The 14,458-nt window shown below is 40.5% G+C and overlaps 1 protein-coding gene across 2 annotated transcripts; it reads right to left on the bottom strand.

The window, feature by feature from the left end:
• Positions 1–4,646: 4,646 nt before the first annotated feature.
• LOC113568412 (tripartite motif-containing protein 16-like protein) lies at positions 4,647–13,132 on the bottom strand. Of its 2 annotated transcripts, XM_035529008.2 has the most exons (7): positions 12,681–13,132; positions 10,163–10,754; positions 9,664–9,759; positions 9,219–9,452; positions 8,948–9,107; positions 6,326–6,382; positions 4,647–6,212 (listed from the first exon to the last, which is right to left on the bottom strand). In XM_035529008.2, the coding sequence occupies exons 2-7, from the start codon at positions 10,748–10,750 to the stop codon at positions 5,671–5,673; spliced, it is 1,677 nt and encodes a 558-aa protein (XP_035384901.1). In that variant the 5' UTR covers positions 10,751–10,754; positions 12,681–13,132; the 3' UTR covers positions 4,647–5,670. The 2 variants fall into 2 exon arrangements, with proteins under 2 accessions (XP_035384901.1, XP_081551486.1); XM_081695360.1 differs by lacking the exon at positions 12,681–13,132 and having other exon boundaries at positions 10,163–10,775.
• Positions 13,133–14,458: the final 1,326 nt, after the last annotated feature.

Here is a 14,458-nt window from a genome sequence, read left to right as displayed (position 1 = left end):
AAATGTTGCTGGGCATTTTTTAAACCAAAAGGCATGACCTGATATTGTAGGAACTCGTCAGGGATAGCAAAGGCACAAATTTCAGAGGCTCCGTTAACGGAACTTGCCAATATTCCTTTACACAGTCCTCTATCTTAGGAAGGGGGAAGGAATCAGCCAGTGTCAATGAGTTAACTTTTCTATAAATCGGTACAAAAATGAACGGTGGCGTTGGGTTTAAGTACCAACAAACAAGGCGAACACCAATGGCTAGTGCTAATAGTAGCAAGACCATTTTTAAGGAGGTATACAACTTCCTTTTTCATAAGTGCACATTTGGCTGGGTTCACACAATAAGCATTTTGTTTCAATGGGTGACCATCACCGACGTCCACATCATGCTGAACCGTAGTGCAAGATGGAGTATCCAAAAACAACAAGTGTTGGTGGATTAACCATATTACATTAAGACGACTCAGGAAGATGTCCTAGTTTAGAGGGGAGATCTTTAAGGGATTCGGAATTGGGTAACTGAGCAGTAGGACATAAATTCTCAAGTTAAAGCATAATCAGAGGAATGCTTGGATAAAGCGACAGATTGGCACTACAACTAGGGAAGGAACAGGTGCACCACTAATACCATCATTTGTGGAAATGTCACATGAGAGAGAACATTTGAGCATGGCGATGTGACAGATGTGCAACTTTTTCTTATGATCAGGTGTCTGTATCACATAATCCGTATCAGTTAATTGTGAATTAACCACATACGGACCAACGAATTTAGCATGAAGGGCAGAACCTGGCAAAGGCAATAAAGCTAACACTGTCCTTCTTGAAAGGATCTCTGAACAGCTCGCAAATCATACCTAGCCTTCATACTGCACTGGGAATTGTTTAGAGTTTTATGTGTTAAATCACAGTGTAAATGCTAACAGAACTTGCTATCATAATCAAGGACGTTAGTTGGGGAAGAGGGAGAAGGCTCTGGAGGCAACATCTGCTCCCACAGCTTTAACAGTCCTCGGGTGGTATGTCCAAACACTAACTTGGCTGCGCTAAATCCAAGTGACTCCTGAGGAGTAGTACGAATAGCAAACAGAAGGACCAGGGGGCCCACGTCCCAGTCCTTCCCATGCGACAGACAAAACGTTCTCAGCATAGTCTTTAAGGTTTGGTGAAACATCTCTAAAGCACCCTGGGTTTCGGGATGGTAGGCACTAGATACATGATGTTTGACATGGAACTGGTGCATAGCTCTGGAAATGTAGACATAAAATTTGTTCCTTGGTTGGACTGAACGCATTTGGGCAGACCAAAAGTAGTAAAAAATTTAATCAAAGTATTTACTATGGCATTGGCCTTAAGGGAGTGAAGGGGAGCAGCTTCATGGAATTGAGTGGCAGCACACAACAGTCAATAAATATATATGACCTGCTTTCATTTTATGGAACGTACCTACACGGTCAATAATAATCCATTCAAAAAGGGCTCACACATTACTGGAATGGGTTTCAGTGGAACTGGTGGAATAACCTGATTCAGTTTTCCTGAGACTTGACAAGTATGACATGAATGACAGACTTGGACTACATCCCGTATTGGTTTGCATCTGACAGCGATAGTGACACTGTCCCATCCAATACAAAAGGTTTAAACAAAGCATCAACAGGATCCAACACAGATGGGGAATCATGAATCAACTGAGATGATGGAACCTGAACTACCCTTGTGGCTTTACATGATGACTGAGACCTTTCTGGTTCTTAGGGCTTAATTTCAGGCACACTGCAATAAGATGACCACTGTCATGACAGTAAAAACATTCTCGAGACTCACCCATTTTCCTAGGTGTGTGCTGGACTGGTCTATCAATACAGGTGTTCTGGCACACATGAAGCGAAGGGCAAAACACCATTTTGTCCGTAAGCACAAATTCATCCGCCAAAATGGAAGCATCAATGAGGGAAGTAACCTCCCATTTAGATGCTTGACAACCTTTTCCGGGACAGTTTTTAAATTCTTCTGACAGAACAAGTTCTTTAAACTGTTCCAAACTGGTTGCTTTGCATGTGGCGCACCACTTTTTAAGGAGCGTGGCTTTCTCCCGAGCGAACGTCTGGCTGGCGGTTTTGTTTTTGGAACCTTTGTCGATATGCCTCCCGCGCCAGTTCATACGCATGCAGCACCGCAGACTTCACCGTATCGTAATCTAAACTCTACTCCAGCATCAGAACAGAACACACCTCCTGCACTCTTAACACTGGCTTGCACTGCAACATTAACGACCAAACTTCCTTTGGCCACTGTAGTGTGGTTGCAACATGTTCAAACAAAAAAAATACGTGTCGACCTCATTCTCACGGAAATAGGGTACCAATGCCAGGTTTTTGCGAGAGTCAGCAGGAGTATGAACAGAATGGGCTTGTCGCTGCTCTAGTTCCCTCACTCTAATGCCTCGGTGTCTTTCGAGTTCAAGAACACGAACCTTCTGTCTACTCAGTTCCAGTTCCAGATCTTTCATACGAGCCAGCATCGGATCCACATGAGGCAGATAGGGAGTAGTGGGATCTCTGCACACCGAACCTTTGAGTTCAGCCTCAGCTTCCGCTGGGACTGAAGACTCAGGCAGGTGAACAACACCCAGCTTCCCATCAGCCTCTGGAAGAATCTGCTGTTGCACAAGCTCATCATACAGCGTGGCCTTGACTATCCGCTTGGCTGCACTACGAGGCACCACTACAACAAAGATATCCGCAACAAATAATCCTTCCGACATGCATCAAACTGTTCCAGTGTGGGGAAGAGTGTAAACGGTTCCAAATCAAACACAGAATGGTGGCAAATGCAAACACTAATATGTAAAATAAGGTGGGGTGACTACACAATTGCTTCTGACAAATGTATAAAAATGTGGGTTCTTTTTTAGATTGTTGGACATTCTCCTGAAGGTGCCTCAATAATGCTTGTTAATGTTAACCTGCAATAAAGGACAGGACCAGCTATTCTCCTCTACTAATTCTGATGTCTACATCTTTTATGTTTGAATGTTTTACTTTAAAACTAGCTGACTGGGGATTTAGGAACGATACTCTCCTACAGATTTGTGTCTGGAGCAACATCATTGGATGAAGTGGCAGGGCTTCTGACTGAGATTATCTCTAGACTTCATCTCCAGTGGATGTACAGTTCATGAGGCATTTCCCCAGGATAGCTCGCCAGTGCACAACACCTCTGGCACTACGTGTTCTGAATTCTTTCATATTTAGCCAATGTGGCAGCCTTGTTTCATTCAGAGATTAAAGAGCTCCAAAAGAAAGCATAGTAAATTACAATTTAAACAGCTCCATACAAACCTCCTAGTAACATTTATAGAGAACACCAGCACTTCATAAAGTGCATCAACAACTGTCAGCTGTCCCTTTTATAATTGTCCACACTTAGACAGCTCCACCTCCAAAATGTTTCAATCACCATCACTTGTCCCCCTGCTCAGTCACCTCATTACACTCAGAACTGTGACATGTTGCTGGCACAAAGCAAGATGCAAGTGATTATAACAGAGATTTTAATAATAACCCCAAAACAGGAAAGAATAAACAAGACAGACCGTGTTAGTAGTGGCACCAGCAGCAGACCCAGAAGACAGCTGTACTAGCTTGCGTGTAGAGCATTAGAGATGGTCACCTGTGGTACTTAAATAGGAGTTTGTGAAACGAGGGATAGGTGCAGGTGATTACTAATAAAGGTGATTGTGAACAGGAGAGTGGTTGTGAAATTTGATTGGTGGTCCTTTGGTGATTGATGACTAGGGCGTGACAATAATACATTGTAATAGTACATTGTTTAGAACACAAGACAACAGTGTGAAACTTCTGTGTACTGGCTGTTGGAATGAATGGTCAAAAAATAAAATGTCAAACACTGAATTAACTTTGTCACATTTATTTCAGAGTAACTCACCCAACAAGACTTTTATGTTTTAAAGTTTACAGATTCAAATCATTACATGAAAAGGATGAAAAAAGATTAAAGGCATAAAATTATATATATATATATATATATATATATATATATATATATTAGGGGTGGGACTTTGACATTTTGTTTCTGAATGTGAACCCCGACATGTGGTCGAGTGTTGACTGGCGACACTGTTTGCTCGTACTAGGAATACTATCACATTTAGCAGCTAAGTTAACATTACTGACCTGTGCGCTAGCCCCAACATGTTTTGCGTTGAGGCGGTAACGAAGGGTGGTAGTGCTCCTGTGATAAGAAAACTCCTTCCTGCATAAAGTGCAAATAACATTTTTGTTTGTACTTCCATCTGGAAGTTTCTTGTATTTAAATTTCCCATCCACCAGCGTAGCCTCTTCCGTCATCTCCATCATGCTCATCACATTGTGCGTCAATATAATCTGTATGCCTGGAAGTCGTGCACTGAGAAACGTCCCACGGTGCAAAAGTGTGATTAAAATGCGTTAAATTGTTTATTTCGTTATTTTCCCTGTAATTAATTAATCGAAATTAACGCGTTAAAGTCCCACCCCTAATAATAATACATATGTAATCATATAATGATATGTAAATAATAATTATGCAAGTGAATCATGTAATCATATATTAAAATAATCACATAAAATGATTTCAAATGAACAATATAGTTTGATTCAATAGAATTTTATCCCAGTTACAGCATAAAGGAATTACAGAAATACAGCTTTTCCCTGTTCCAGGTTTAGTGGGGCCCTTTGTAGGGGTGATGTGAGGTGATGCTGGATTGATTTATTTCAGTGTTAATCTACAAAATGATTTATGATAATCACAAAAAAAAATCTGATTTCATGTCCTCTTAGAACTTCAGAAGCACTTTGTTACTTAGCCCCTATTGACAAACAACACTGCAACTCCCAGAATCCCATGCACAGCCAAGGAGAACTATTATCCAGTCATCACACACTCTCACGTTCCTCATCACTGGACTGATTATATTTGTATTCAACTACACCTATTTGATCCTGTCTTAGTCAAGTATTGACACCACAAATAATGCAGAAGCAAACCAAATACAAAAGGGGAAATCCAAAGACAAAGTCAAGAAATAACAAGCTGGCCAATACACAGGGAGTGCTAAAAACAAAGAATACCACTCAGTACACTCAACGGAACAGAGGCAATACTTCAAAGAGGCAGCTAACACACGGGACTTAAACAAAGCTAGAAAGTGGTGCATCACATCAGTATTCTAGGGAGAATGATCTGCCCTGGGGATTCTGTGGGAATGTATTGAAGAGCCCTAGTGTTGGCTTCATTGGTTAGGGCTGCTGAACTGGAGGGCTGCTTGCCAGTTAGGTAACGTTACCCTGATGAAGGACCTCTGTCTGAAAAGCGTTTCTCTGGAAACATGTTTATCTTAAGAATCATAAGGCAAAATTTATCTTAAAATGGTGTAGGTATCACATTACATACATATTTTTTGGCAATAAAAAGCGACAGTAATTGACCATAATAAACTCATAGGACTCATTATGTGTGTTCTGCTATTGTGTCCAACAGTGTAACTGATTATTCTAAGCAAGATCAGAGAGACTGAGCTGGATACATGAACAATATCATGTAGGAACAGTGTAAAAGTGAGCATGGGTTTCTCATCTTCCCATTACTGACCATAATGTAGCAGACACATTATTACGGTTCACATAATCTCACACATGATCCATCATTAACAAAGATCTTACCACCCAGCCAGAAGCCAGCATAGAGAGGCTGAGTGAATGTGGTGTGGACTGTGTGTAGCAGGGTCATTGTGTCAGAGACTCTGTAGAAGGACAGAGTTCCTGCACTGTGATCCACATACACTCCTATTCTGGAGGACGGTGGATCTGGGATCTTGGTCTCAATTTTGTTGTGCCAGAAAGAGAGAGTGGAAGAACATACCAGACTCCAGGACTGAGTGTTTAATCCAAACCCACACTCATTACCCCATCCTTTCCTGCTGATATCTTTATATGAGACTGATATGTACACCCATCCCCCACTGATCCACTCCACCTCCCAGTAACAGCGTCCACACACACTCTCCTTACACAACACCTGAGCCCAGTAGTCAAATCTTTCTGGATGATCAGAGTATGGCTGGACTTTCACACTGTTTGTCACCACTCTGTTCTTCTCAGACAGAATGAGGAAACAATGTGCTGTGTTGGGATCCAGAGTCAGCTGACAGAAATCTGAAAAAGAGCATTTCAGTCACAAAATATATTAACGTCAATATAAATAAACTTTTGCAGGTTCATAGTGAAATCAGAAAAATGTGTGTTCTGTGTATACATGTATGTATTACATTTCAGGAAATCTTCTCTGGTCTTTGGCTCTGATGGTAAAATCTGAACTACTGCAGCTGTGGAGAAACAGAATCAAAATGTCCAACAGAATGAATGAATGAATGAATGAATGAATGAGGCCCAAATGCTCCATCCAGAAACAGATCAAACAAACAGTGGGATTATATGTGGATTATATGTTTAATGAAGAAAACAGTCAGAATATTAAGGAAGATCCTCTGTCTATTCATTTTTGTCTTTGTCTCTGTTTCTCTGGTTTCCTTCTCACAATCCCTCTCTTCCTCTCTGTCTGTCTATCTGTGTGTGTATGTGTCTTTGTAAAACCAAATGTGGGTTTGGGGACAGTAAATTTTACTAATAAAAAAACAAAATGATCACACAATTGTTCTTTCACATAGTCTATTATACTTCTAAATGTTTAATAACTGTGTTGTAAACAACCTAAGGCCAGTCATGAAAGTAATAAAATACTCAGTGATATTGCAACAAACACACACACACACGCCTGCAACAGAGATGTCTGTTGGTGGCTTCCACCAACCTGTCAGACAAGGACAGGAGCCACCTGGTCTAAGAGGAGGAGAAAGGCAGGGTGGAGGATTTGATTGGAAGCCAGATGGTGTGTATGAACCAGCAGGGAGTGTGGACAGGATGGAATCAGGTGCTGGATCGGAATATCTCCTGGTCCAAGTTGTGGCAGGCTGAGCCATTCAGCATAAAAGTTCAGAGTACAGTCCATCTATGACTTCCTTCCAAGTCCATCTAAGATCTGCTGCTAGGCAGGTCGACTCATCAGCATGTCCCTGGTGCCTCAGGTCCAGAACACTGGAACTCATCCTGATGCCACAAGGTACCAGCTAAAGGCCTGCCTGCTCACGGCATGACCAGGTGCTGAAGGATACTGCTGAGACCATCTGCAGTGCCAATGATGATTCAAAGGCCTCCAATGATCAAGGCATGTAGTGACATTTGTCAGTAGTGGCAAGCCATACAGTGTCTGTGTAAGGCCTACAGTCTCTGTGTGAGACTTACAGTCTCCTGGGCATCACAGGAGCACATAAGAGGAAAGCCAACAGAGGTAGCACAGAGGCAGCAGAAGAGGCCTCTAGATGGCTTTGGATCAGAGGGAGTAAACCAGAACATTCCTCTAGATGGCTGTGAATCAGAGGGAGTTATCCATGGGCATATGCTACTAAGACAGGCTGGGGACTCATCACTCCCACCTGGGTTGCCTGGGAGACAGTGTCTGATTTTTGAAAGACACAAAATATCCAGTGACCTCAAGTAACACCACTGATGATGTGCCCAAGGGCATCACTAGAACTGATCACTCCCAGTGACTAATGGGTCTTGTTTTATCCTCTCATTATTCAGTGTTTAATGTATTCATAAAATTTTCTGTGATTTATAGAGATGAATTACCATCATCTCCTCTCTATATTTGTAACGGGACTCCGGCCCGTTCTCTGTGGACAAACAGCAGAGCCGGATATTAAAGGGATAACGTGGACAATATAGAGGGCTGAAAGACTTTTAATTACACCACTATTAGAGGGAACAAACTTGCCGTTTCTCGCTGGAGTTTTGTAAAGTTATTGTAATTGTCTTACATTGTTTAGGGTGGCCAACTGACTGTATATATAACTGCTAGAGTTAATGTATATGCATAGATATAGATATATTTATTATAATAAGGTAAAGGGAGTTTGGGTTCAAAGCATGTACCTATTTGTTTTGTTTAGCGGTTGTAAGGGGACAAGTTAAGAGTTGTACCCAGAATTGAGGGACTTGTAGTTTTGGTTCACGTTATTGGAGCAGGTAATTTTCCAAATAGAAAGGGGGAGGATAAAATTGTGATTAATGGCTCTGTGTTTGAATATGTGTGTAGTTATTTTAATTGGTATAATGGGAAAATGTTTTAAATGATATCTCTTCCTTATAATTCCAAACAAAGGCTATTATAAATGTAATAAATTAGGTATCTAGAATGGTTTGGTCTAAGGGGTGAAGATTAAATATAAGGAGTGGCGTTGGAATGCAAGGAGAGAGACGTGTTGATTGAATGCCATAATTGGGAGCACGTTAAGTTGCCTTATTTTGGGTTAATTTTTGTTGGCGTGGATGACTGGATTTATTAATTTTTCTTTGTTTTTGGAATGAATTTTTTTTGTTGTTGGTTTATGGCATCATGCTCCTGTCACTGGACTTTTGAGGAAAATAAATCTCCCTTATTGGCATAATTACTACAGGAATCGCCCTCTGTTTGATCTCCCCCTGCTATCCTGTTACACCATCTCTCACTCTTACAATTCACTTTTCAATTTTATTTTGTTTATATAGGATCCAGTTTTCTAGGAACCAGGTCTAGACCCCTATGAACATGGCTGCATTTTCTGTCTCCTCATCTTTCATGTTCTGTTATTATTTTGTCCTTTATTTCTCTGTCTTTCTCCATGTCGATCTTTTCACAATCTCTCTCTCCATCCATCTTCCCTTTCTTTATATTTTTCTGTTCTATCCATCTGTCCACTCTCTCAGTCTCTCTCCAACTTTCTCTGTGTATGTGTGCTTAGCAGACCATTCTTATGTTGTTTGAAAATGTTGAATGATGCTCCTCTTACCATGTGTAGAGATTTTGCGCAATTCCTCTTTGCAAAATGTCTCTATTCGCTCCTTCAGATCAGAGAGAGATTTCTTCACTCCATCAAATGAGGGATATTGATGGACAGAGATGCTGTATGAGTCCACAGATCCAGAAGAGACACAGATGGATGGGAAACTCTACAGGGAACAAAATCATATCTTAAAGTAAATGTTTATTAAGGTTTATTGAACTTTTGGGAAGAAATTTGATGAGGAGCAGGTTCCTCTGTAGCTGAGACAGTTTGTTACCTGGAGGAAATTGATGTGATCCTCTGTGTGGGAAAGATGCTCCAGCTCACTGTCTCTCCTCTTAAGAGCAGCAATTTCCTGCTCCAGTTGATCCAGGAGTCCTTTAGCTCGACTCAGCTCAGTCTTTTCCTGAGCTCTGATCAGCTCTCTCACCTTACAGCGCTTTTTCTCAATGGAGCGGATCAGCTCAGTAAAGATCCTCTCACTGTCCTTCACTGCTGCCTGTGCTGAGCACTGTTAGCAGACACACAGACAAGATGGAGGTCCATTTAAAGCTAAACTATCATTCACTCTTACACTGTGACCCTGGATGACTTACAGTGCACATTGTCATTGTGTAGGATCCAAAAGTGTCCCAACACTGGTCTCCTCACTGGCTGACTGGAGGAGAAGCCTGACTGAGCTCTGAAATAGCTTCTCCAGCAGCACTCTCCTCAGTACTCACCTTAAGAGTGTCCACAGCCTGCTTCAGCTCCTGGACCTTCTTCTCTTTCTCCTGGATTCTCCGCTGTTGTTTTCTCTGCTCCTCCTGTAGCTCAGTCTGGGGGTGAATATAGTATTTTCAGCTGTTTGTTAATGATGAGATATGAGGTTGAACATTAATGTTAGATATGGAGATAGTTCATTTTTATTCCACAGAGATTAGAGACTGTGATGTGTTACACTGAAGGTATAAAAGCATAAAAGGTATAAAAGATAGTTGTTGGCTGTTATAATTTTCCCTGATTGATCTGGCCTTTTGATACTAAAGCTCTGTAAGGACTAAATTTATTCATCCCTACCTTACCCACACTACTCTAAATTTTAATACACCATTTCAAATTCATTCTTTTATTTCCAGAAACTGAATTAAAAGCTTTAATCCTTTACCAAACCAATGCAAGTAATTTTACATAAGAAACAGAATTATCATGAACTGGTTCCAAAAGATTTCTTGTTCTCACTTGTTTTTTAGTTCTTTCTTCTGCAGCTGACACTGTATCATGACCTTTGTGTTCATCCATCGTACACAAATAACAGATGAAGCTTTGATCAGTACGACAGAAGATCTCAGTCAGTTTCTCATGTTGAGCGCAAATATTCTCTTGTAGTCTTGAGGAAGCTTTAACCATCTTGTGCTTTTTTAGTCCAGGAACGTCATAATGAGGTATGATATGAGCTTCACAGAAGGAGGCCAGACACACCAAACAGGACTTGATGGCTTTGTGTTTTCTCCCAGTGCAGAAATCGCACTCTACATCTCCAGGTCCAGCATAACAGTGAACAGGAGAAGCAGCCTGGAGTTCTGTCTTCTTCAGTTTCTCCACCACTTCAGCCAGCATGCAGTTTCTGCGTAGAACAGGTCTTGGAGTGAAAGTCTCTCTGCACTGAGGGCAGCTGTATATTCCCCTCTGATCATCTCGATCCCAGTAGTCATTAATACACACCATACAGAAACTGTGTCCACAGTTAGTAGTCACTGGATCCTTCAGGAGATCCAGACAGACTGGACAGTTGAACTGGTCCTGATCTGAAACTCTCTCCTCTGCCATTTTCCTGCACAGAGAGCAATATCGTTCCTATTTTAGTTTTGCAATAGAACTTTGTGTGTAATGTAGATTTCTAAGGGTTACTGATGGGCAGTTAAAAGACACCAAACATGTGTGTTTAAAACAGCTGTGAGACTCCTTAATACCCAGCATATTCTAGCACCCTCCTGCTATGACACTCTTTTACTGTTCTTTCATTAGAAAACAGATACACACTGAATAAAATTGGATACTCAGATCATTAAACTGACAGTAAACATCCTCAGTGAAGGTCCTCCCTACTTCACCAAGTTCCCTTCATATCCAATGTTAGCAGGGACCCCACCTGCCTAACAGGAGGATAAAGCTTCAATGATTTATCTGCATTAGGCTTGTAGCTCAAGTGTTAAACTGTAACATATGAGACTCAGAGAGATGCTCAAAATTACATTGCTGTGTAAAGTGCTTATTGAAGTTGGGTATAAACACCCTCTGTAGCACTGTTGGTTCATTTCAAAAATAATTCCAAAATTAATCTTCCTGCTTTTGATTCCAGTCTTCTCCTTGGATCTCTAGATATGAATAATCTCTAACCTCTCCGTCGTGGCATCATTGACATAGATGTTCACTGAGTACCTGATATAGTCCTGATAGTAAAACACTTTACAGCAACTTCTCACGTTCATAGATTTAATAACGTACAAATATGACTAGAATTTCATTAGATGTGCTACCGTGTTTGTCTCTTCAGGAGGGTGTGACTCCCCACATTTTGGAGTCTTTAGGGTAAAGCATCCATGTTTTATGAGGAAATGAAGTGCGTATGTGTCCGTTTGTGTGGTCGAATGACTCAGCACTTTTATCTGACTTCCCTTATTCGATGGTCTTTATCATCAGCTCTTGCTTGCATACACATAAACGGTCCCTTTTTAGGTTACTGCTGTAACTGCTCGAAAAATTATTAGGACCGTTCTGTGTATGCGCGCATGTGAGAGAGACCATGAAGAAATAAACAGACAATGAATGCAGCTTTGCATGCTGACTATAATAGTTGGTAAAACTCTACACTGAGTGATGAGACTGGAGAGTTTCAGTAGAGAGATTGATGAGTGATATCAGGAACTGGTGAGCTCCATGACAGAAACCATGGTAACCAGACTAGTATTGAGGTTGTGTATAAACAGTCTCTGTAACATTCGGATGTGTCTGTGTGCACTTGTGGTCCAGACTCCAAACTCAAACGACTCAGCACTCTTATCTGCTTTCCCTTATTGGATGGTCTTTATTATCAGCTCTTGCCTGCATACACAAACAGTCCCATTTTAGGTTACTGCTGCAACTGCTCAAGAACCTCTTCAGTAGAGTACCCAACACTACTGCTACATGGCTAATATATATACTCATATAGCCTCATGTGTAACTCACACAATGTATGTAATAATGAAAAGACATGACAAATGGATTAACAAAATAAAACCAGCAAACAAAGACAATGTGATCGTATAGTGATTGTAAGTTTAAACAGTAAAAACAGAGAACCCCTTTTTTTCCCCCCACATAATAAATTCAATATTGGAACAACCTTTCAGACTTGACAATCACGTCATACCCTCATACACATAAACAGTCCAATTTTAGGTTACTACTGCAACTCCTTGAAAAATTTTAAATAAGGAAAGAAAAATGTTTTCATGTATTCGGACTCAATTCCCCACAAGGCATAACTGGCGCGAAAATTAGAGAAGCTTTCTGTTTGCGCGTGAGAGGGAAGTAGCACTCTTACTTCCGTCAAAGAATAAAACGCTAAATAAATAAAATATTAACACTCACTAATAACACAACGATTATGTAAGTGAACAATATTGCAACTCTTACTCACAATATGTATTAGTGTATATTGTATATATTCCTAAAGTACCAAATAAATACCGGAGCTCTCTCCTTCTCGACTTACCTTCAGTAGAGAACCCAGCGGTACTGAGGTAAAGATCGCGCGAGGGTTCAAAGGCAACAAAACACTTAAGGGAGACATCGAGGCATTCTGGATAACAGCCATTACTCCGGTCATTTTACAGAAACATCATAATCTAATAATTTAATTTTAATGCAGCTGTTAGTAATGAAAATGCTTTACGTTTTATCACCATTGTGTTACTGTGTACAATTTCGTGTTGAAACCAAGACCAGAGGGACTGAGAGGGACTGATGAATTAACTTTAATTATAAGTCTAACTAAACGAAAGGACATAAATACTCATGTGTTCTGTAGAACTAGGTCAAGGTGTAAGGTAGGACAGAAAAAATGTACAATGTCTAAATAATATGATCTGCAATATATACAAAAAACGATATTTAATTTAATTACCCTCAAAGGTTATTAATCTCTTGTAATATTAAGATTGTTATTTTATTCAATAATATTCTATTTAATATTTGATTTCACTCCTCTCACCACAGAGTTCACAATCTGCACCCTCCACACTCCCCTCGCTAGATTTGCAGGAGGTATCGAAAGTTCGGTGCTTTTTTAATACTACAATGTAGCAAACGAGTCGATTCTGTAACATTCGATGCTTTCAATGCTGAATATAACCTGAGGAACCGAATCAGTATTCTGGACATGTGAGTCAAATTGCGAGTGCCAAATTGACTCGGATGGGTGACACGAGCGATCCAGCTGTCTCGAGACTGTATGAAGGCAGTAACCTGGCTAGCTAGCCAGCATGGCTACGACAACAACGAAAGACGGTCTCAAGGAGTCAAGTGTGGGCATATTTAGCCTACATCACTGATGAAGACGGCCAGACAACGGATACAACAAAAACTGTATGTAAAAGTTGTTATAAATCTCTCCACTGCAAAACAGGCAACACCAGCAACTTGACTAAGCACTTGGCCAAGAAGTATCCTGACCTCTTTGTATAAATATACTCAGCTGTGCATATAAAAGTAGTTTTCATGATTGTTTGGTAATTCAAATATGTCTTAATTAAAATAGAAAAATATAGTAATGTTTAAATTAAGAGTGTGGTGTAAACTGGTGTAATCAGTAAGGTTTTATATGTAAAACCTCTTTCTACTTACAGCTCTCCTTTTGACATGCCCTATTCAAATGACTTAATTTTCCTTTTCCTCCAGCATGTCAGTGTGCATGAATGTTACATCTACTCATGTGGTCATTTGTAAAGTGTGTAGAGGGATTGTGTCTGGGTTTATTCTCCTCTTCCCTGAACTCCTGTGATCAGTGATGGAAACAGGTGCAGCTGAAAGACTAATGTGTGCAGATACTCACTAAACCTGATTGTAATTACATCAACTTAATAAAGTACAATATCAAAGCATTATTTTGGATCACATAACCTAACAGTTGATCCTCCATAGACCCAGAACCCAGCATAGAGGGGCTGAGTGAATGTGGTGTGGACTGTGTGTAGGAGGGTCATTGTGTCAGACTCTGTAGAAGGACAGAGTTCCTGCACTGTGATCCACATACACTCCTATTCTGGAGGACGGTGGGTCTGAGATCTCAGTCTCAATGTTGTTGTGCCAGAAAGAGAGAGTGGAAGAACACCACAGACTCCAGGACTGAGTGTTGTGTCCAAACACACACTCATTACCCTGTCCTTTCCTGCTGATATCTTTATATGATACTGATACGTACACATTTTATTTTTTTTTTAAATAAAAAACCTGTGTATCATTGAGGTCATTAACCACTTTGGGTTTAAAAGG

The sequence above is a fragment of the Electrophorus electricus genome, chromosome 2 (genome assembly GCF_041902795.1).
Source record: "Electrophorus electricus isolate QZ-2024a chromosome 2, ASM4190279v1, whole genome shotgun sequence".
Classification (NCBI taxonomy): domain Eukaryota; kingdom Metazoa; phylum Chordata; class Actinopteri; order Gymnotiformes; family Gymnotidae; genus Electrophorus; species Electrophorus electricus.
This window is presented reverse-complemented; position numbering and strand designations above follow the sequence as displayed.